The sequence below is a fragment of the Schistocerca nitens genome, chromosome 1, assembly GCF_023898315.1.
Source record: "Schistocerca nitens isolate TAMUIC-IGC-003100 chromosome 1, iqSchNite1.1, whole genome shotgun sequence".
Classification (NCBI taxonomy): domain Eukaryota; kingdom Metazoa; phylum Arthropoda; class Insecta; order Orthoptera; family Acrididae; genus Schistocerca; species Schistocerca nitens.
The window spans coordinates 323,947,021-323,972,091 of NC_064614.1; the positions used below are offsets into that span (position 1 = coordinate 323,947,021).

The 25,071-nt window shown below is 43.0% G+C and overlaps 1 protein-coding gene across 1 annotated transcript in view; it reads right to left on the reverse strand.

Annotated features, from left to right (window-relative positions):
- Nucleotides 1-25,071, reverse strand: part of LOC126245375 (neural cell adhesion molecule 2-like) — a 624,777-nt gene that overhangs the window by 222,799 nt on the left and 376,907 nt on the right. The window contains exon 6 of the mRNA XM_049948313.1: nucleotides 14,732-15,025. Coding sequence (XP_049804270.1) covers nucleotides 14,732-15,025 — 294 coding nt within the window. The remainder of the gene's footprint in view (nucleotides 1-14,731; nucleotides 15,026-25,071) is intronic.

Below are 25,071 nucleotides of genomic sequence, written 5' to 3' on the forward strand. Positions count from 1 at the left end.
GTCATTTAAAGGAACAGGGCTCTTACTTTACTTGTACTTCATTGAACTAGAGACGTCGAAAAATTTGGTGCTGGACTGTGATTCGAATTCGTATCTCCTCTTTCGAGGATCTGAATCTCTCGGAACAGTATAGTTGAATCATTTCGTTCCATTACTCAAGACTGCTGTCTTCTCTAGGTCTTCTCCATAGGTAAGTATGTGGGTCCGAATCCTGACCCAGTACAAAAATATTCATAATTTCATGTATGTTTGGCAACTCTGTGATCGACGAATTACTTCCTGGTGCGCACAGACGTGCACACCGGACTGTTAGTGTAAATTAACGTACATTTTTAATGTCTGTTCATGTGTTGCCAACAATCGCAATACGTGTCGTTATTTCTGGTCAAACACGCACACATCTTACAATTTGTGAGTAAGCAACTTACACTTAAGCTATATTCGTGGATGCACGGCAGGTGTTCAGTTCGTTTGTCGCTTAGGCACAAAGGTTTTTATCCTTATTTTAGATTCAGACACCTAGCAGCTGATAAGAAAAATCGATACGAAACATTTGATTTTACTTAGTTAACAATCCGCTTACGTGTTGGGTTCGTATCTCTGTCACAGAACTTCACATCATGCACTTCATCTTTAAATGCATGCACACTTTGTTACTTCAGATTAGAGGTATATTAGACATCTTTCGTGGTTAGTTAACAGGGACGAAAGGGTCTTGATACAAGTCCCGGTTTATTACAAAAACTATCGTCTTTTATTTTCAAGTTTAGATTTGTTTACTGGTAATGGCAAAAACTCCGATAATTCATGACTCTTCATGGCTAGTCATCAATATGATATGATTAGATAACATTAGATTAATTGTCTTGTATCACAGATCATGAATACGATATTTCGTAATGGAACGTGTCATTTTAATGAAAGATTTCGTTTGATTTATGATGCTTGGTTTGCAGTCAGTTCCGAGTATTATTAGTAACTACGCTCCAGTCCCTAAACCTAGTTACAGAAATGCGAATCAGACGCATTACGTATTCCAAGCCGTTGCAGCCGCGTCTTGGAGACACCCTCTATGGTCACTTCCCAGTCCGCTGTAACATCACATCGGTTCGTCTTCTTCCTGCTGGTATTGTAACTGAGATTTGGTAACAAGGCAATGTATGTTTGGCAACTCTGTGATCGACGAATTACTTCCTGGTGTGCACGGAATTAAACCTCAAAGTTCACTTGATTTAACCTGTCATTTCCATTGAATAATCGGAGTTGTTATCGCTTGAGGAATAACAAAAGATTGTAAATTTACGGTTTTCAGCCCAGGAAAGACGTTGCACGTGGAAATCGCCACTAATCTCGTCTTTTAAATAGCGGTTTACGAGTTCTAGCCCCTATCGGTCTCGTAAGAGGAAGCTAAAACATATACTTCGCTTGCTCTGTGGTAACGTGCTGACGTGTGAAAAAGCGTCTGTTATGGTTCGCAGTTCCAGTCTCAGTGAGTGTAGCGTTTTTATCCCTTCTGTGAAAGAGCTACAAGCAGTCAGATCAAACATCGATAATGGAATCGCAAGAAAATACTGTCGGCTCATAGTGCAATGGTGAAAAACCCACAATGCTGCACAACAGGTAACGCCTATTTCCGTTGATGACAAGCAAATTTTGGATTTTTAGGAATAGATAACTTTATTTATGAAATGCCACATTTGCATACCTCTTGAGTATGACACTGCATACCAATTAAACACAGACCCAATCAAAATCTAAGTGAGTAGTATTTTACCAATTTGTGACGATAGAGGCACACTTGTGTACAGATACTTTGTGTTATTAAAACAGACTTTCGTCGTAAGGTTATTGTGAGTAGTTTTATTACATTTCTTATAATACAGCTCACAATTTTCGTAAGGTTTCCTTTAGTGTTGTTAAAACAAAAGTAAACATGAGAGAGAAATTAATCATCTGCGATATACGCGATTCCCTGATATTATCTATAACAGTCTGAAAATGCACATGCAGTTTATTGATTACATACACGTAGAAAACTTGTTCTGGGTTAAAGCTCTCAAACAAGGTTCTAAGATGAATAAAATCCACTACCAGACGACAGCTAATGTAGAAAATAGTTTTCCAACGTATTTTGGCACGATGCGCTCTACCAATACATAATATAAAAGTTTCGAGATTCATCTACTGTCAGGCTGTCTGTTAAACCTGAAATGAACTAACTGTCGCAGAAGTTAGCAATTTTTCCACATACGACTATTCTGTATTGAGAAGTGAAGGGAATTATGTTGAAAGTTCCATTAGATTGATAACTTTAGCAGACAGCAGAATTGCGTTTTAAAAAATATAGCAGCGAATGTACTCGAAGTCGCGACATCTCATCTACCGTGCGCGATGTTTACCATTACGCTACTAGCTGACATGTCACTGTAACAGCTCCAGAAGTCAACAGCAAGTCCTCCAGAAGTTCTGCATTCCACAGCGCTGTGGGATAATGCATATGGCCAGGTCAATACTTATGAGAGACAAACAGTTATACCTTTCCTTTTGCACTGCACGACGTTTTCAACAAACAGATAGCCCAATAGATTAGCTCAAGTGGAAAGGAACACTTCCTATCTAAATTTCTGCATCCTACACTGTTGGCAGTTCTGTGTTGGTGGCAGTTACGTGATTTTATTTTGGTGTTTACAAAATAAAGTTGAATGTATGCACTGGGTAGCCGAGGCAGCTAGTTCATGATGATTCGTTCAACCAAGTAAATGAATTTACTGAACATGTTGAAAATTGATACAGGGAGCCTGTGTGTCAGAATTCTCAGCCAGTGTGGCACAACGGCATTGTGATAGAAAAATGAGCCACTGAAAAGAGGATTTGGTGTTCTGTTGGGCTCATGATAGTTTCATATATCTATGGTCTGTGTTCGGTTCCAACTTCGGACAGTGATTTTCGATAGGGAGAGACAGACTCCATCCTCTTCTGGCTACACCAAGTGAAGAAGATATAATGGCATTGTGGTCTGAAATTCACATTAAAAATGATATTCCTTCTCTACCAAGTAGACGTTAGGTTGAGCCATAATAAAGTCTGGAGTGGCGACATGTAGAAACTCTACCACCAGTAACCTTTCTTATACTAGTTATTTATTTCTAGTGACGAAACAAAGGCTATGTAGGATCACAGGACACTTATTCCATCTTTTATCTGAGCTTCTGTATGTCGATAAAATTGGTTCTAAACTGGGAATGCAACTTAGACCGCCCTTAACGCGGAATTTGATCCCTTCGTGACAATACAGCTCGGCTACAATTTGTTGTTTGTTCAAAACCGCAGATTCCTCAACATCTCCACATACTGCGCGTGAATGGGTTCGCATCCTGGCCCGGCACTAAAGATTTCATTATGTATTACCAAGATATAGCATGAGAACACCTATCTGCTGGTGGATAATAATTTCGGTTTTTAATGTATTTTCATTCGTTGTCAACACTAACGATATTTGACGTTTTTGACTCCCAGTGAGACACAGAACTATTTGGGTGATCACTCTAAGTTCAAGATGTTATTCCGAGCTGCTGGTTGAGAAAAATTCAGTAGCTGACGTCTCTTTGTGTGTAGTCAACAACGATGTGTGTGGGGCTAAATTCCCAGTCAGCACTGAACTATTCGTCATATTATTTCTAGTTCAAACATGCTCACATGTCGCTGCTGGTGTAACAAACCCATATTTAACGTTCGTTTTCTCTAGAATAAAACTGCGATAGATGCTGGGTTGGAGTCCTGGGAAGGAAAAAATTAATGTTTCGTCTCGTCATTTCAATTAAAACATCTAGCTACTGCCAAGGAAATGCGATATGTCACAGTTGATTGTGCTTCGATATCTATCTTATTAGGTTCTGGGTTCGAATCCCTGTCCAACACAAAGCTTTACCTCACGGCATTTCAAGTTAGTTACTTGTTAAGAAGCTATATTTAACATCTCTCGTAGTTCGTTAACAGGGACAATAAGTGCTGGGTAGGAATTCGCGTCCGTTGAAAATGTTTGCGTTATGTAATTTAAAGTTGGTATTTGCTAATTGATACTGTCTAAAATCGAGTTATATCACTCTCCGTATGCCTAATCAAGAATGACTGTTAGTTTCCGTCAGTCACGAAATCTTTGCTTAGTCTGCATGAGCTGGGTTTGAATCCATATGCAGAACGAGACGGTTCGTCGTGTTATTTGTAGTTCATACATATTCTCAACTAGCTGCTCGTGGATAAGTTAAATTTTTAATGTCATTTTGTGTTAAATAGTAAGTACGGTATGTTACTTTGAAGAGGAAATCATGAATAGGACGAACGTACTACGTGCATTACCCATCTGATGTAATAATGAGAGTGGTAACATTTCAGGTATTATCGTTTATTGTAATAAATGTGAGCTTACAAGCGTTAAGGACAGTCTTACCTGTGATAAGGTGTTCCCTGATATTTTTAGTATCTTAGTATTACTTTACATCTTGAGTTGTTGCGGTACAGAGTAGTTTTTTCTAGTTTTGACTTGTTGGAACCGTTTTCAATAGTCAAACGACTGTACCAAGGGGCGATTAGAGGACCTGCTAGACAGCTGCGTTATGTGTGTTGCATGCGAATCAGGCGAAATGCAATTCAGGTCGTTTGGATACTTTTGAGCACGACTGTACCACATTTATTTTTGCGTTATTTCACTCAGTGTTGTTTGCCTGTTAGCACTGACAACTCTTCGCATACGTCACTCCTCTCGGTCGTTGAGTGAAGTATTATTTTTGTTCAGCGTGGCATTATCACACCACATTGATGCTTGAAGCACCTTCTTGCCTCCCACCCGTGAAGAGCAATTCGGGGATAGCGATTGCATCTTTCAACACAATCGAACACCTGTTCATAATGGACGGTCTGTGGCGGAGTGGTTACACGACAATAACATTCCTGTTACGGGCTGGCCTGCACAGAGTCCTGTTTTGGAACGCCCACTTTGTGCCAGGCCTTACTGACCGATGTCGATACCTCTAGCCAGTGCAGCACTCCCTGAAGCATTGGCTGCCATTCCCCGAGAAACCTTAAAGCACCTGAATGAACATGCCTCAGAGAGTGGAGGCTGTCATCAAGGCTACGGGTGAGCCAACACCAATTTGAATTCCAGCATTACTGACGGATGGCGCCATGAACTTGTAAGTCATTATCAGCCAGATTTCCGGATACTTTTGATCACATAGTGTATCTTCTTTTCTCTCATTTCTTTCTTGCTACTTTGATGCAAATACACAGTTCCATTTCGAGAAAGAAATAGATAAGAAGCAGGAAAGATTGTAATATACAGTGGGCGTGGCACGATGACAAAATCTGTTTGCCCTATCTCCGCCGCAGTGACGCGGTTGCCCGTGCGGCAACGTGCCGAGAGGCCTGACAAAGAGTGCGAGTCGTGGAATAAAGCCGAAGCGGCCAGGCATCTGTTATTCGGTGAACACATCTGACATCGAGTTGATCCGTTGCCACGCCACAAATATTGTGCCATTGTTTCAGAGAATATTGACTTTCTGCTCGTCCTGCAGCTGATTTTAAACATTTGTAGTTCACTTTGCCAACACGCGACAAGAATTATGGTCCGATTATTCTCTTCGTGTTCATACATAGTAACACATAACACTTTTAAAACTTCCTTCACTTTGTCAGTTTTAACTTACCGATCAACATATACACGCTACTCTATAAATATTAAGTAAGGACTGACCTGTACTATTAACTGGAAAATACCTTTTATTCTCGAGTCTTTATAGTTTCGTATGGAAATAAATATTTTATAATGTAAACAGGTTGTAAAATTTATCTCTATTAATTTTCTGAAAGGAAATATGCTTCATAATTGTGTTTTAAGTTGTACTGGAGCACTGTCTATATTTTTTCTTATTTCATTTTAATCAGAAAGCTATTAATTTGTCGACAAGTCGCAGATTATGGATTTTCTCATTCAGGCAATCCAAACGCATCCAATTAGCTATCCCTGAAACGTACTATTCCTATCACCCATATTTGCATATTTACTTCACAAGATATTGTACAGTAGGGAATGGAGGAATTCGATTGCGTATCCGTGACATACACATTGCGATAAATGTAACGTTGTATGAAGTTGGTATTACGCTGTGTCAGTTCTGTCTGCACTCTCCATCTATATTTTCTGTAAGTTCGTAACTTATGTCACTTTGTTCTATGCCTTATACTGAGCCTGAGGCAAATATTAGATTCGGAATACAATGAAAGTTTTACAGTCGTAGTTCTACTAAAATCTGCTATACTTCGCCTATTGTAAGCTCAAACCTAATGTAAAAAAAAGCCTGCTTTTCACGTTGAACGACTTACCTTCGGGCTGAGTGCATGTACACTAAACGTTGTGACGCAAACGGAAATCAAGCGTATTTATGTCTAACTTATTTCGTGTTATTCTTGTTTGAATGAACCCACTCGGATAACTGTGCTTGTTAAAGTTCAGCATCCGGGACAAGGGTAAGGCGGCCCCGAGTTGAGTTCACCTGTCGGATTAACGACGAGAATCTGTGTGCCATGCAGCCTGTATGTGGTTTTTAGGCGGTTTCCCACATCTTGCGAGGTGAATACCGCACTGGTCCTAAGTGTCGCCGCAGTTACTCGAGTAGCAAGCATTTAAAAAACTTTCGCTCGCTATCACATGAATTACACTCACAGACAGCGTACACAGAGGTATATGGCTACCCCCTAAATTAACTAAGGCATATCCCTCATTTACGACACCGACTCTGTGCCGATGCAGGTCTGAGCCGTAAGAGAATAAGAAGATTCCGGCGTGAATGACTCAATGAGGCATGCCAAAGCATTGGAAGTCCTAAATGTTTTGGTAATTATCGAGTCAAAATGTAACTCTTGTAATTTTAGTTACATATTTCATTGGGCATTCACATTCTCTGCCCACCCAGTTGTCCTGGTGTGATATAATAGTTCGTCTCCGTCATGAAATGTGTGAAATAGTTTCGTCTTCTGTAGCGCAGCATAAGCGCAGGAAGCATTTAAGAAGCAGAATGAAACAAATTTTGCTTAGTGTCTCTGGGAATATGTAAAAAATGCGTGTCCGTCGATTTTGTAAAAAGTATGATGTATGCGCGAGAGGGCGTCACGTTTGCTGTTGTTGAATTGTTCCTCATCAATGTAGCAGATAGCTGCAACTACGGCGAACTGAATTCCTGGAATTCTGCTATGGAAGTTGTTGAAATATCGCCAGATGACTTGTTGCAGGTATTCCATTCTGTGGCTTGGGTACTTGGTAATACAGTGACAGTGCACTTTTGCTTCATCCGTACCTTGCTTAGTTACGATATCCTATGTTTGCGACAGTTTTTTCTGCTGATGGGTCTTTCTCGTAAATTTCGCTTTTTGCCTCATGCATTGTGAAGTGCATAATTAGAGTTTTAGCACATATTACTTCATTTTTCTTACAAAATGTACTCAACGAGGTTTTTAAGTTATACTGTTATGAAGTAATAGGATATCAAACGCTTGAATGAGAAATGTAGTCGCTGTGAGTGTATGATTGTTTTTAGTCGCATTATTTTGTATGAATATGTTGTAATTATTACTGTGTCAGTGTCAAAGTTTAAGAAAATGTTGTAAACTTTTTGTTCCCTAAAAGAAAGGGAATGAAATGAAACACCTTCAGTTTATATAACATTTTGGAACAAATGGTTAATCATTTTTTTCACTGGCTATGATTGGTACCACGAACATTTGGACACAGATACTTTGGAAGTTTAGGAGCATACATAGCGTTGCGTGGTGCGTGTAATGAATAAATGACGTGAAGAATCGTTCTACTGGCATAGTTGTTTTGGTGGATAGACAGCGTATAAACCCGAAGTGATGTAGGTGGTCAGGAATTAATAATTTACCATTGGAGAAAAATCGTCTTATCAAGATAGTACGAGCAAGAGAAACTTACCCACCGCGTACAACGAAGTTGCTTGTAACACCACGGGCTTAACTGTATACGCCTTGTTCATCTGATACTGCACTAGATATCCACCAGCTGCGTATAGTGTGATAAAGACGACTCAGTATTTTTTTATATATTCATTGTCAGCGCTCTCTTAAAGGCGCAAAGAAACTGAATAACAGCGATTTATCCTTGCATTCAGATTTCGGTTCTTTTATTGTCACGCACTAAAAAAGACGATTTTCAGTTTACCTTTCGAATGACGTCAAACATCGAAGCTATCTACATGGAGTAATTATTCACTCGGGAAGTGTGGGGCATAATGAAAACGAAAGAAAGAGAGAAAGTGAGAAACATGTATCCAATATAAACAAGTTTTGGGCAATCAACAGATATATATAATGACGCTATTACTACAGAAAATAGAGCTGGAAGTCATCTGTGAGTTAAAAGTTGAAGAACTTAGTACTTTGTAGAAATGACTGTGAAAAGTTCGAATAATGTTAGTGCTGCTGAATTACATTTATTCCTCAACGCTCGGTGAGAAACATGTATCCAATATAAACAAGTTTTGGGCAATCAACAGATATATACAATGACGCTATTAGTGCAGAAAATAGAGCTGGAAGTCATCTGTGAGTTAAAAGTTGAAGAACTTAGTACTTTGTAGAAATGACTGTGAAAAGTTCGAATAATGTTAGTGCTGCTGGATTACATTTATTCCTCAACGCTCGCTTTCCAAATTGACATTTTGATCGACTGAGACAATTACTTATTGTGATGGTGGTTAATGATATCATTGTTTCACGGAGGGATCACGTGAGATGAAATAAGATATACTTTTACTATATAGAGTTTCTCCGCCGGCCGAAGTGGCCGTGCGATTAAAGGCGCTGCAGTCTGGAACCGCAAGACCGCTACGGTCGCAGGTTCGAATCCTGCCTCGGGCATGGATGTTTGTGATGTCCTTAGGTTAGTTCGGTTTAACTGGTTCTAAGTTCTAGGGGACTAATAACCTCAGCAGTTGAGTCCCATAGTGCTCAGAGCCAATTTAGAGTTTCTCCTTGAATTAAAAAAGCTTTTTGTTGATATGTTATTTTTTATGTGCAAGAACTGGTACTTAGCTTTTATAAATGCTTCCTATGGTGGTCTGAGAAATGATTGTGTTGACTTACAAAGTAGGTTGTTTGCTAAGTCTTTACTACCTTGACATTAGTCCAGTTAACCACTGTAGCCGCGCAGGTAATCGCCCGGTCTAAGGCCCCTAGCCCCGGTTCGCGCGGCTCATCCCAGGAGGACGTTCGAGTCCTCCCTTGGGCATGTGTGTGTGTGTGTGTGTGTGTGTGTGTGTGTGTGTGTGTGTGTTTTGTCCTTAGCGTATGTTAGTTTAAGTTAGATAAAGTAGTGTGTAAGTCTAGCGACCGATGAAAAATGGTTCAAATGGCTCTGAGCACTATGGGACTTAACATCTGTGGTCATGAGTCCCCTAGAACTTAGAAGTACTTAAACCTAACTAACCTAAGGACATCACACACATCCATGCCCGAGGCAGGATTCGAACCTGCGACCGTAGCAGTCGCGCGGCTCCGGACTGAAGCGCCTAGAACCGCTAGACCACCGCGGCCAGCAGGGACCGATGACCTCAGCAGTTTGGTCCCATTGCAACTTACCACAAATTTTTAAAAAACCATTGTGGTACAGTAGCACTTATTATTATTATTATTATTATTATTATTATTATTATTATTACTGTTATTACCACTTACTGATACTGACTAAATTTATTGAAGTTTATAATTAATCTGATTAATTAATTGTGAATCACTGGCGGACAAAGAAATATCTAACTCAGTTTCTGCCTTTGAGTCTTGCCATCTAGGTTTTACACAGGTCATTAATTCAATTATTACAAAAATGCACGACGGAATGTGAAGCGAGTGAACATTTTCCAATTTTTGAACATTTCCATGCCAATGGAAAGATCGTCATTACACCTTTTCAACATCATGCCAACTGTCCTGTGGATACACTTTATGTGTTGTTAATGCGGAGGTATCCATTGCCCTCTGCGTCTTCATGCTGTAGATCATTGCTGATTGATCTACCTTTTAGGGTTAGTTTGCCACCCCAAGGGCAAGAGGGTGCTCTAAATCTGAGTCCGCTCCTCTGTCCCCCTTGACAAAGCCTTTGGCAGAAAGTGGGTAACTTCTTATTCCAGAAACCTTCAGCTACAATTGCTGATGAATATTATTCAAAATTTTAACAGTGGTAGGATTAGAGCTTGTGACCAGGGAGTTTCTGATTACGAGTCAAAGGTGCTATCACTACTCCAGAGATCTACCTTACCAGCTTATATGGATCACAGTCTCTCATAAGTAAACGAAGCTGTCTGTATCCTTCTAAAGCAAACCTAATCAAAGGGTAAGAAAACATGGCTATGTCATGTGGGTACTAATAACGCGTGGGACGTTCTTTTGCCCCGTGTAATGCAGCAACACGACATGGTATAGACTCAACAAGTCGTTAGAATTCTCCTGCAGAAATTTTGTGCCATGTTGCCTCTACAGCCGTCCATAATTGTGAAAGTATTGTCACCCAGGATTTTGTGCACAAACTAACCTCTAGATTATGTCCCATAAATGTTCAAGGGGATTCACGTTGGGACTTGTGGGTCGTCAAATAATTCCATCGTATTGTCAAGAATGTTCTTCAAACTTACCGCGAACAATTGTGATCCGGTGAAATGGCACATAGTCATCCATGAAAATTTCATCCTTTTTTTGGGAACATGAAGTCCATGAATGACTGCAAATGCTGTCCAACTGCCGAACATTGCCATTTCCACCATACCGTTATGGAACCACCACAAGCTTGCACGGTGTCTTGTTGAGAAATTGGGTCCATGACATCGTAGAGTCTGCGCCACACCATCAGCTCTTACCACCTGACATCTGGACTCATCTGACCGGGTTACTGTTTTACAGTCGTTTAGGGTCCAACTGATGTGGTCACAATCCCAGAAGTGCTGCAGGTGATGTCACGCTATCAGCAAAGGCACTCGCGTCGGTTGCCTGCTGCCATAGCCCATTAACGCCAATTTCATTGCACTGCCCTTACGGATACACTCGTCGTACGTCCCACACTGCTTTCTACGTTTATTTTACGCACTGTTGCTTGACTGTTAGCACAGACAATACTATGCAAACGACACTGCTCTCGATCAATTGCACGAAGTCGTGGTTCGTGGTGAGAGGCAATGCCTAAAATTGGTAAACTGCACACTCTTGACACTGTGGACCTCGGAATATTGAATTCCGTAAAGGTTTACGAAATGAAATGTGCCAAGCGTCTAGCTCCGACATGTTCATTCCCTTCGTGCGGTCATAATCATGTCGGAAACCTTTTGGTATGAATGACCTGCGTTCAGATAACAGCTCCTACAGTGCACTGCCCTTTTATACCTTGTGTATATCGCTAACTCACGGCGGGACGGATTGAAACTGGACCCTGTAAGATGTAGTGTTGGTCATAAGACCTTCTCAGATGCCGCATGTCCTCACCTTTATGCAATTAACTTACTTTCAGAATCGAAGAAGATTACTCCGTGAAACCTACTATACATTCAATTAAAACAAGCTGACATCTGACAACAAGCTGGCTGCAATAGTGTGCCAACGGTGCGTGCTACTGTGAATAGTGCGAAAGAGAGAATGCGTTCTTATGTCATCTTTTTAGCACGTCTACGTTTTATATATTTTAACCTTATTCATGTCATGTGGTAAATTTGAAGACGATGATAGCCACGATGTTGAGGATCTTGAAGGAACGAAACAACAATAACAATAATACATCCTCTTCTGTTGTCACTTCCGGTTCGAGAAGTATTGTGCATCCTAGTTGTCAGTGATGGTTTGCATTAAGAGATTCGTACAACGTTCGGCGTGCATCAAGATTTGGGACGAACGTAAGCAAAATAGTGGCACTGAGGAAACACCTTATACGAATTTCGGAATTTTTTCGTTGTTTTGTTGGAAACTTTGTACTTGTTACGAGTCGAACATTGGAAATGTTGTAAAAAGCACCATCTCCCGAAACTTATACACATTAAAGGCAATAGGACTTCGTATTCCGCAAACACTCCTTGTCGAGTCACGTATTTTTGTAATCAACAGACAAAGTATTTCGGTGTGTTTAATAGTTGTCAAGATATGAGGTGGGGAAAATTTCACCAATTACAAAAAAAGTTAACATAAATTTCATCTTAACTTAAAATTAACCATAGCTATTTGTCATGCTTTGAGACCTTGCAGAGATGTATACCATACGTGAAATCTAAGTGTTTACATCCTTCTTTAGAAGATAAACACTTAAAAGCGATTTTCTACCTAGCGGAGAGTGGAGATCCTCGGCGGCTGTCTAGACACAATACTTCTCCTGAGAATGCTTCAGCTTGTAGCATCTCATGTTTATTTTAAAGACTAATGTAGGAATAGTAATTTTACTACGACATATTTTAATACGCCGCCATTTACGGTTCTTAGCAAGGCAGTTATGGACTTTTTTGATTCTCTGAGCAAGTAAAAATTGTCTTTCTCCCTGTAAAGATGCGGATATTACCAGAGATTAGTCCTGATTACGTATTCGTAGCAGATTGCTGCTTCTTGTAATTAGCACAGCCAACATTTTATGGTAAGTTAGTATGATGAAGTATTACTACGGGTTCCAAGGTATTTGACACACTAAACTAGCATACACTACTGGCCATTAAAATTGCTACACCAGGAAGAAATGCAGATGATAAACGGATATTCATTGGACAAATATATTTTACTAGAAATGACATGTGGTTACATTTTCACGCAATATGGGTGCATAGATCCTGAGAAGTCAGTACCCAGAACATTCTTCTCAGGCCGTAATAACGGCCTTGATACGCCTGAGCATTGAGTCAAACAGAGTTGGATGGCGTGTACAGGTACAACTGCCCATGCAGCTTCAACACGATACCACATTTGATTAAGAGTAGTTACTGGCGTATTGTGACGAGTCAGTTGCTCGGCCATCATTGACCAGACGTTTTCAATTGGTGAGAGATTTGGAGAATGTGCTGGCCAGGGCAGCAGTCGAACATTTTCTGTATACAGAAAGGCCCGTACAGGACCTGCAACATGCGGTCGTGCATTATCCTGCAGAAATGTAGAGTTTCGCAGGGATCGAATGAAGGGTAGAGCCACGGGTCGTAACACATCTGAAATGTAACGTCAGTTTGGCGATAACGAACATACGCTTCCAATGTGCGTTCACCGTGATGTCGCCAGATACGGATGGGACCATCATGATGCTGTAAACAGAACCTGGATTCATCCGAAAAAATGATGCTTTTCCATTCGTGCACCCAGGTTCGTCGTTGAGTTCACCATCGTAGGTGCTCCTGTCTGTGACGCAGCGTCAAAGATAACCGCAGCCATGTTCTCCGAGCCGATAGTCCAAGCTGCTGCAAACGTCGTAGAACTGTTCGTGCAGATGGTTGTTGTCTTGCAAACGTCCCCATCTGATGACTCAGGGATCCGTTACAGCCATGCGGATAAAATGCCTGTCATCTCTACTGCTAGTGATACGAGGCCGTTGGGATCCAGCACGCCGTTCCGTGTTACCCTCCTGAACCCACCGATTCCATACTCTTCTAACAGTCATTGGATCTCGACCAACGCGAGCAGCAATGTCGCGATACGATAAACCGCAATCGCGGTAGGCTACAGTCCGACCTTTATCAAAGTCGGAAACGTGATGGTACGCATTTCTCCTCCTTACACGATGCGTCACAACAGCGTTTCATCTGGCAACGCCGGTCAACTTCTGTTTGTGTATGAGAAATCGGTTGTAAATTTTCCTCATGTCAGCACGTTGCAGGTGCCGCCACCGGCGCCAACCTTGTGTGAATGATCTGAAAAGCTAATCATTTGCATATCACACCATCTTCTTCCTGTCGGTTAAATTTCGCGTCTGTAGCACTTCATGTTCGTGGTGTAGCAATTTTAATGGCCAGTAGTGTATATGAGTGCATGGTGGAAATCGACAATCTATAGAGCTCTAAAGAAAATTAAAGGTAAATGAGGTTTTCTCTGTATCATTTAATAGCCACTCCTAATCCCCTCAGATTTCCTTGTTCAAAGAATAAGCTGCCGGACAATGAAGAGGTTGTGGAGAAAACGAATTGTTATTGTTTGGTGTAATTTCAACAGCCAATATCAAAATATTGACGTCAAAGGGACTTTAAATTCAACATAATAATAATTTATTAAGTCTCATATTTTATATTTAGTGAGATACGAGAAGCTTGGGATTCTTAACGTCAGATTTATAGTAACATTAATAATCATCAATGAATAGTGGCATCTCACTTAAGTACGCTACAATTTGGTTGCTAGCCGCTGCCTTCCTTGAGGTCAACTGCGTCCTGCCTGAATAGCTGCATTTTCCACGCACCGTACATTTACAACTCGTCCGGTGTACAGCAGGCCAGTGGGCCACTGGCTTATAGCCGTGATACTTTTTCCTGCGCCGAACACGGTGCATGAGCTAACTCTCGTGAAGATCTGAACAGTATACAAAGGTACGACAGTTATGCGTTGTGGTTTCATAACATTACAGGATAAAGGCCTCGGAGAATTCGTTTAAAAGATTTCGCAAACTGAACTTTCCGGCGCCGGGCCGTCATCAGGCAGCGCGCAGCTCGCAGTGCGATGCCCAAACCTGCAGGCACGACGAGGAAGACGCAGGGGTGCAACTGGGTGCCGAGTTCGTTGCGCGCCCAGCAGAGCAGCGTGCCGTAGTCGCGCTCGCTGAGCGGCGTGTGCGTGGCGACGCTGCGGCCCGGCTGCGTGGTGACGGCGGCCGGCGTCGAACTGGGCCCGCCCGCGCTGCTGTTGAAGGCCCAGCGAAAGAGCGTGGCCGCCGGCCGCGCCTCCACCTGGCACGGCACCGACACCGTCTCGCGGCGCGCCGCCCCCCACACGCGCTGCTGCCCGTGCACGCACTCCGGGGCGTCTGGCGGACAGCAAGGTAGACCGCTCTGCACCACCTGCTACTGCACAGCGGCTCCAGTCTTTCACAGGAAAGGTGTCCGGATTTTACGGACCTTACATGAGCTTGACCCATAACGACAGTACGATACAGTATGAGACCCTCAAAAAATAATTATTACATTATATCAACAAAAGGCAATGACAGTTAATCTCACGACCGAAAACTAACAAAACAATATCTACCAACATACGGACAGGGGTATGAATAAACTGAAGGGTACAGGGTGCACCCATCTGCAGGTGGTCGCTCATGTCGGCACCAATGATGTGTGTCGCTTTGGATAGGAGGAAATCCTCTCTGGCTTCCGGCGGCTATCTGATTAGCGGCTAGCGGCTAGCGGGATGAAAGCAGAGCTCACCATCTGCAGCATCGTCGACAGGACTGACTGCGGACCTTTGGTACAGAGCCGAGTGGAGGGTCTGAGACGGTTCTGCGACCGTGTGGGCTGCAGATTCCTCGACTTGCGCCATAGGGTGGTGGGGTTTCGGGTTCCACTGGATATGTCAGGAGTCCACTACACGCAGCAAGCGGCTACACGGGTAGCAGGGGTTGTGTGGTGTGGACTGGGCGGTTTTTTAGGTTAGATGGCCTCGGGCAAGTACAGAAAGGGCAATAGCCTCAAAGGGTGCGGGGCAAAGTCAGGACATGAGGGGACCAAGCAGCAATCGGTATTGTAATTGTAAACTGTCGAAGCTGCATTGGTAAAGTACCGGAACTTCAAGAGCTGATAGGAAGCACCGAAGCTGAAATCGTTATAGGTACAGAAAGCTGGCTGAAGCCAGAGATAAATTCTGCCGAAATTTTTACAAAGGCACAGACGGTGTTTACAAAGGTTAGATTGCATGCAACCGGTGGTGGTGAGTTTGTCGCTGTTAGTAGTAGTTTATCCTGTAGTGAAGTAGAAGTGGATAGTTCCTGTGAATTATTATGGGTGGAGGTTACACTCAACAACGAGCTAGGTTAATAATTGGCTCCTTTTACCAACCTCCCGACTCAGCAGCATTAGTGGCAGAACAACTGAGAAAAAATTTGGAATACATTTCACATAAATTTTCGCAGCATGTTATAGTCTTAGGTGGAGATTTCAATTTACCTGATATAGACTGGGACATGCAGATATTTAGGACGAGTGGTATGGACAGAGCATCGAGTGACATTATACAGAGTGCACTATCCGAAAATTACCTCGAGCAATTAAACAGAGAACTGACTCGTGGAAATAACATCTTGGACCTACTGATAACAAACAGACCCGAACTTTTCGAATCTGTAAGTGCAGAACAGGGAATCAGTGATCATAAGGCCGTTGCAGCATCCCTGAATATGGAAGTTAATGGGAATATAAAAAAAGGGAGGAAGGTTTATCTGTTTAGCAAGAGTAATAGAAGGCAGATTTCGGACTACCTAACAGATCAAAACGAAAATTTCTGTTATGACACTGACAATGTTGAGTGTTTATGGAAAAAGTTCAAGGCAATCGTAAAATTCGTTTTAGACAGGTACGTGCCGAGTAAAACTGTGAGGGACAAGAAAAACCCACCGTGGTTCAACAACAAAGTTAGGAAACTACTGCGAAAGCAAAGAGAGCTTCACTCCAAGTTTAAACGCAGCCAAAACCTCTCAGACAAACAAAAGCTAAACGATGTCAAAGTTAGCGTAAGGAGGGCTATGCGTGAAGCGTTCAGTGAATTCGAAAGTAAATTTCTATGTACCGACTTTACAGAAAATCCTAGGAAGTTCTGGTCTTACGTTAAATCAGTAAATGGCTCGAAACAGCATATCCAGACACTCCGGGATGATGATGGCATTGAAACAGAGGATGACACGCGTAAAGCTGAAATACTAAACACCTTTTTCCAAAGCTGTTTCACAGAGGAAGACCGCACTGCAGGTCCTTCTCTAAATCCTCGCACAAACGAAAAAATGGCTGACATCGAAATAAGTGTCCAAGGAATAGAAAAGCAACTGGAATCACTCCACTGGACCTGACGGGATACCAAATCGATTCTACACAGAGTACGCTAAAGAACTTGCCCCCCTTCTAACAGCCGTGTACCGCAAGTCTCTAGAGGAACGGAAGGTTCCAAATGATTAGAAAAGAGCACAGGTGGTCCCAGTCTTCAAGAAGCGACGTCGAGCAGATGCGCAAAATTATAGACCTATATCTCTGACGTCGATCTGTTGTAGAATTTTAAAACATGTTTTTTGCTCGAGTATCATGTCATTTTTGGCAACCCAGAATCTACTCTGTAGGAATCAACATGGATTCCGGAAACAGCGATCGTGTGAGACCCAACTCGCTTTATTTGTTCATGAGACCCAGAAAATATTAGATACAGGCTCCCAGGTAGATGCTATTTTCCTTGACTTCCGGAAGGCGTTCGATGAAGTTCCGCACTGTCGCCTGATAAACAAAGTAAGAGCCTACGGAGTATCAGACCAGCTGTGTGGCTGGATTGAAGAGTTTTTAGCAAACAGAACACAGCATGTTGTTATCAATGGAGAGACGTCTACATACGTTAAAGTAACCTCTGGCGTGCTATAGGGGAGTGTTATGGGACCATTGCTTTTCACAATATATATAAGTGACCTAGTAGATAGTGTCGGATGTTCCATGCGGCTTTTCGCGGATGTTGCTGTAGTATACAGAGAAGTTGCAGCATTAGAAAATTGTAGCGAAATGCAGGAAATCTGCAGCGGATAGGCACTTGGTGCAGGGAGTGGCAACTCACCCTTAACATAGACAAATGTAATGTATTGCGAATACATAGAAAGAAGGATCCTTTATTGTATGATTATATGATAGCGGAACAAACACTGGTACCAGTTACTTCTGTAAAATATCTGGCAGCATGCGTGCGGAACGATTTGAAGTGGAATGATCATATAAAATTAATTGTTGGTAAGGCGGGTACGAGGTTGAGATTCATTGGGAAAGTCCTTAGAAAATGTAGTCGATCAATAAAGGAGGTTGCTTACAAAACACTCGTTCGACCTATACTTGAGTATTGCTCATCAGTATGGGATCCGTACCAGATCGGGTTGACGGAGGAGATAGAGAAGATCCAAAGAAGTGCAGCGCGTTTCGTCACAGGGTTGTTTGGTAACCGTGATAGCGTTACGGAGATGTTTAGCAAACTCAAGTGGCAGATTCTGCAAGAGACGCGCTCTGCATCGCGGTGTAGCTTGCTCGCCAGGTTTCGAGAGGGTGCGTTTCTGGATGAGGTATCGAATATATTGCTTCCCCCTACATATACCTCCCGAGAAGATCACGAATGTAAAATTAGAGAGATTCGAGCGCGCACGGAGGCTTTCAGACAGTCGTTCTTCCCGCGAACCATACGCAACTGGAACAGAAAAGGGAGGTAATGACCGTGGCACGTAAAGTGCCCTCCGCCACACACCGTTGGGTGGCTTGCGGAGTATAAATGTAGACGTAGATGTAGAAACAAGTTAAAGTGAAACGCATTTTGGAGACGAACCGAGCAGGTCGTTAATGGCATCGGAAATCCCCTTTTAACAAGAGAATGGTGAGCTTCAGCAGAGAAAGGGGTTGGCCAGAACAATATATTATTTACAATGAAATGAACACCCTTAGCTGCTTACAGGCGTCCGACATTCGTCAACGGGGACAGATGAAAATGTGTGCCCCGACCGGGACACGAACCCGGGATCTCATCCTTACATGGCAGATGCTCTATCCATCTGAGCCACCGAGGACACAGAGGATAGCGCGACTGCAGGGATTTCTCTCTGGCACCCCTCCTGCGAAACCCACATTCTCAACGTATTGTCCCGCACTCCATTCGTAGTGCCCCCCGCCCGTTATACTCATTACTCGCGGCGCGTTGCCGATTCCCGTAAGAGTTCGGGCTCTGTTTGTGCATTCGCACAGAAGAAGAAGATGGTCAAGTGGCTGGTGAGCCTTAACTATATATATACTAAGATGGTATCTGGCTGAAACCATGCTGGGCAACGCACACGCGACACGGTGGAGCAATCCCCTTATATAAAAGCATTTTGAGAACTAAAATGGCTAGATCTCTCTCTCTCTCTCTCGTCTCACGGCGGACTAAAGTGAGGAAAACACTGAGGGCACTGAGAGCTTTCCTTTCAGTCAAGTGAGACGATACGCTTCACTTATCATGGCGACAGATAGCAAAGTGGTAATTAAATATTCCCCGACCACGCAAGAGTGAGGAAAATAGCGAGGACATTGAGAGCTTTGCTTTCTGTGAAGTGAGACGATACGATACACATATTATGGCGACAGATAGCAAAGAATTCCTGCGGGAATTTTTTGCGGGCAAAGACATTGTGCACGCCTCTCCAAACCTTAGCGAGTGTGCAATAGCTATTATTTAGATTAAGGAAAAATTAACGCTCTACAGAACACAGGAAAGTTGAGAATTACTGAATTCAGTCAAGGGAAGAATAGGGAATTAGCGTTTCAGATCCAGCACAGAGACAGCGCCATTGCAGACGCCGCTTGGTAAAGTACCATCGCGCACTAGGCCACAGTAAATGTTGAGTCTAGAATTGCTCACTCCAACCTCCGTACGCTTTGACCCTTGAATATCAAAAGCTTGAATACTAATCTACCCTCACATTGAGTACTTGAGAGATGTTTTCATTGCCCGCATCTCATGGTCGTGCGGTAGCGTTCTCGCTTCCCACGCCCGGGTTCCCGGGTTCGATTCCCGGCGGGGTCAGGGATTTTCTCTGCCTCGTGATGGCTGGGTGTTGTGTGCTGTCCTTAGGTTAGTTAGGTTTAAGTAGTTCTAAGTTCTAGGGGACTTATGACCACAACAGTTGAGTCCCATAGTGCTCAGAGCCATTTGAACCATTTGATGTTTTCATTGGTTCAAAAAGTAAATTTATTTTCCAGCAACACAGTGCGTTGACCAGCTACGACAACCTAAATGTAAATGAGCTGATGAAAGTTTTTAATCTTTCTTTGCTGTGATAAAAATTTTTCATATGTGGAGATAACGATTTTAATAATCGTCAGTTCAATATGTCCAAGAGTTATATATTTTATTATTGAGTGTCAAAAGTAATCGAACATAATTGATGCGTATTACTTGGCCCCTGAAAGCACAGTTGATAAATTATATGTAGAATAAAAAAGGGAAGAGCTGTTTAGTCTTTCCAGAATGGATCCCAAACTTTCACTTTTATTAATTCATGCATTCTAGTTACGTGACAGTAGCATTTATAATACTTTTTGTTACCATCTGCACCAAATATTATCTGTCTTACAGGGCCAGGTTCATATTTATTTAGAATGTCTGTTTCACACCCTGGACTTGAGAAGACAGTTCAGATGATATGTCCATTTGCACGCTAAGTGGTTAGCTAAGTTTGCACACATTAAAACACTTACTGTGTAGATAAAAAGTCCGGACGATGACAATAAGAAGGAGAGAAAATGACGAAATTTTACATTTTATTTGTACACAATACTGTAACAAAAACTCAGGATCAGTTATGTAGGTTCTCGTCCTCCCTCGAGCATTGGTGTCTGTGTTTGCCCTTAGGACAATTTAGGTTAAGTAGTGTGTAAGCTTAGGGACTGATGACCTTAGCAGGTTAAGTAGTGTGTAAGCTTAGGGACTGATGACCTTAGCAGTTAAGTCTCATAAGATTTCACACACATAAGTGTACATAAGTTATGTAGGAACTCAGCTCTGATGACACACGCTGGTATGTCATTCTGTGCACCTTCAACTCTGTACCAGGGTTGATCAATCGTAGTAGCTGGCGAATGGTGGCATGCCATGGCCGGATGTTTCCAGTGTGTGAGGGATCTGGAGAGCTTGCTACTTACAGCAACACTCGAACTTCCTCTTTATTTAGGTTCGTCAGCATGATAACACCCTGTCTTGTATTATTATGTTCAAAGTTAGTGGCAAGGAGACTCTGAAGAAGCCACTGGCGCTAACATGACAGGAATGTGGTGACTATCACTATACCGACAATGCGAAAAAGATCTCCTCGGATCCATATTTGACTCGGGACAGCTGCTGATGAAGCAGTATGTAGAACAAAAACGAAACAACAGGCGTACTTGAATGAGTTCTTATTTATTTTGCTTTAAGCTACCACAGTCTGCCCTTCACTCGTGCTATCCTCACGACGTTATGCACTCTGTGAACTAATGTACCACAACGGTTGTCCCAGTACAACGGGAGCCATCAAATAAATCTAGATTCCATGAATAATTTTCTTAAGTGAGTGCCCCAATGATACGGCAGCGTCCTATTTTCATATGTCGATCCTGAACACGAAACGGTTGCAGGGAAAATGTGAAGAAATCGAAAACGAAATAGTAATCTTAAAGTCCGATACAACATACAGAAAAGTCAAAGAAAACTTCTGTGAAACTAAAAGCTAAGGTGTCATAATTAAGATCACGTTGGCCATTCCACTTTTAAACGCACATGAGAGAGAAGGAGAGTGAGATGGAGAGATCACATAGGTGGAAACCGTGCACTCGAGGCCTCTGCGAGTGATTCTAACTGTCCGATGATGTTATAGGAAGAAATGTGAGTCTATATGGAAGAAATTAGTGATCAGTTTAGACTCTGAGTTTCACAGCACTTTGGAAGATTTGCTGTGAAATAAGGCAGAAGGGATGGCTAATACACTTCTGAAGTTCTAAAATCTTTGGGGGAACTAGAAATCAAATGAGTATCCAAGTTGGAGTGTACAGTCTGTCTGAAAGAAGATATACTATGAGGCATTCGGAAAAATGTCATCAACACAATCACGAAGGCGGCAAGGGTAGACGAGTGCGACAGTTATCGGACAGTCAGCTCAACACACCGTATATCCAAGTTGCTAACAAGAATAGTATACAGATGAATTTAAAGGCAAACTGACTATATGCTACATGATGTTCAATGTGGCTTTCGGGGAGGTAAAACGACCAGAGTTGTATTTTGGACGGTGCGCTTGACAATGGAAGCAAGACTTAAGGACAATCAAGAAACCTTCACAGAATTTGACGATCTGGAAAAAGCGTTCGACAATGTAAAGTGGTCCAATATTCAGAGAAAAAATAAGACTAAGGTATAGGGAAAAGAGGACAGTATACAATATGTACAAGAACCAAGAGGGAACAATAGTAATGGAAGACCAGAACAATTCAATCGGATTAAAATGGGGGCAAGACAGGGATTGTAGTTTTTCGGCTCTGTTGTTCAATCTACACATCTAAGATGGAATTACGGAAATAAAAGAAAGGTTCAAGAGTGGGAATGAAACTCAGGGCGAAAAGATATCAAGAATAAGGTTCGCCGATGACACTGCTGTACTCAGTAAAACTAAATGAGAATTATGAGACATGTGGAATGGAATGAACAGTCTAATGAGTATAGAATATGGTTTTAGAGTAAACCAAGGAAAGCCAAAGGTAATGGGGATTATCCACTAGCTTGGCTGCGAACTAACATATGATGGGCGAAATAAGGAGCACAAAAAAAGAAAGCAGATGAGGACAGGCAAATATAACAATGCTGGCCAAGAGAAGTTCGCAGGTACCAAACATAGGCGATCTGGGGACGTACACTCATATTCAGAAAACAGAACATCTTGAATGACTAGAGATAGGACTTTGATATTCACAGGACATGTACATTAGTACGTTATGCAGAAACGATTAAAGGGTTCATGGTCTACATCGATATCGCGGCGCAAGGCCACCTATTAGTAAACCGTGCCTACGGCTCTCGTTGTCGCTGTAAACTGGAGGTAATGGATCAGCGTGAGTTCAACAGACGTGCAGGATGCCTCGCAGACGTTTGCGCGAACCGTACCCGCAAATCAATGAGTTTGAAAGAGATCGCATTATTTGCATGAGAGAAAGTTATGTATCCATCCGGGAAATTGCTCCCGTGTGGGACGAAGTGTTTCGCCAGTGCAACGGGTGTGTGCAGGATGGTTCACGGAAGGCCGTACAACAGGACGAGAGGGACCAACCCCCGAGAGGCACAACAAGGGAACAGCGTAACATATCGTACATTATCAGAGATCACAGTCCGTCGCCGCTTATTACGGTATGGCATACGTGAGCGTTGGCCACTTCTCCGCCTACCTTTGTCGAATGTGCGGAAACATGCTAAACGTCTCTGGGGACAAGAATGGCATAAGTTAGGGTACGGATCCAGGTTGTTTTTGTTTGGAAATGATGCCCGCATTTTGGTTCGCCACAGACAGGGGGAGCGGCATCACCGTGACTGCATTCGCACAAGACATACACGCCAACTCACGGCCTTATGTTACGGGGTACTACTTGGTAAAACCACAAATCAGAGTTGGTGCGTCTCCAGTGCACTGTGGCCACTGTGACCACCGTGAACGACAGTCTACGACCTGTAGCCGTAACCATTCTGCACAACGCCACAGACGATTTTTTAGCAAAACAATGCACGACCGCATGTTGTTGAATGAACACGTGCCTTCTTGGTGACACAGGATGTCAGCCTTGTCGCCAAACGAAAATGTATGGGACACGTTGAAGCGACGGGTGCAGTGCTGTGAACCAATGCCAACCACCACAGATCAACTTTGGAACCTGGTGAGAGCATCGTGGATGGCTATACTGCAGGGTGGCATTTGAGGCTTATACGTGTCAATGCCATCACGCATGGAACAAGTTATTAGGGCCTATGGCGGACCCTGTTCCTACCAAGCAACAGGACACATGCTGGCCCGATGTGACTGAAATCCTAATCATACTAATGTACATGACCTCCTATCTAGTTGTTTACGGTGTCCCGTTTTTCTCTGAACATGAGCGTAAATTTCTGAAAATGCTTGTTTGGATCGCAACATTGATTGCAGTGAATCATGGGGTCTGGGAAAACCAGAAAATAATCGAAGGCTCAGGCATGTGGTGCTATAGGCGTTTGAAAATTAGATCCACTGATAAGATGAATGATTAAGTTCACCGCAGAACCGAGGTAGAAAGGAACATAACAACTACTACGTTTCTGAGAGAAGCTGTTGCTCTCTGTCATAGTAGATCAGCTTTGGATTAAACTGATTAACGACAGTTATTAGTTTTGTCTTATTTTTGTTCGTGGGACGCGCGCGTGAACAAAATGATGACAAAACTAATAACTGATGTGATGTACGTATAATCCAAAGCTCGCATTTTCGTTCGCCGCACAGAGGAGGATCGACATCACCGTAGTAGCTGTACGTGCGTGTGATTGTGTGTGTGCCGCGCGGGATTAGCCGAGCGGTCTTAGGGGCTGCAGTCATGGACAGTGCGGTTGGTCCCGGCGGAGGTTCGAGTCCTCCCTTGGGCATGGGTGTGTGTGTTTGTCCTTAGGTTAAATTTTTTTTTGATTGCATGTGTGTGTGTGTGTGTGTGTGTGTGTGTGTGTGTGTGTGTGTGTGTGTGTGCGTATGGTAGACACACTTTCTTCAGCCACTTTCAAACCGTAGCCGAACCCCTTCGTAACGATGCTTTAGTTATTCCCACTTAGATTCTTGGGTAAAATTTTCCCTATCACTGGTGTAACGGGAGAAAAATATAGAAGTTGGAGCAGAATTCGCAGCCCAGAGCTGCAACGAGGCTGTAGCGAGACGGCAGGTGCTAGCCACTGAACTGCATGATCAGCTCCCGTGGAGTCGGACCAGGTGCGCCGAAATCAAGCAACAAGCCAAGGACATCGACCGCAGCCGACCGTCGCCCCTGCTTGATAGCACCCCTCAGCAGCAGCTAGACTTCCGTGACATCGTCCCGGGTATTAATGCCATGGGGCCAGCCTTCGAAAAGCCGCTGATTGACTTCCGCGCCGTCGACGATTACGCCAGGCTCCGGTCATTTCCCTGTTCCAGATGGTTCGCAGCCACAAACGCAGCAATTTCGCGAATTCAGCTCCGGGAATCAACATTTAAACGCTGGCCCAGCCGAGTGCGTGTGTCACGTTCGGCACAGCAGGGCCACCCACGGCGCCTGTCGTGAGTGAGCCTGGGAATCCCCGCTTTGAACT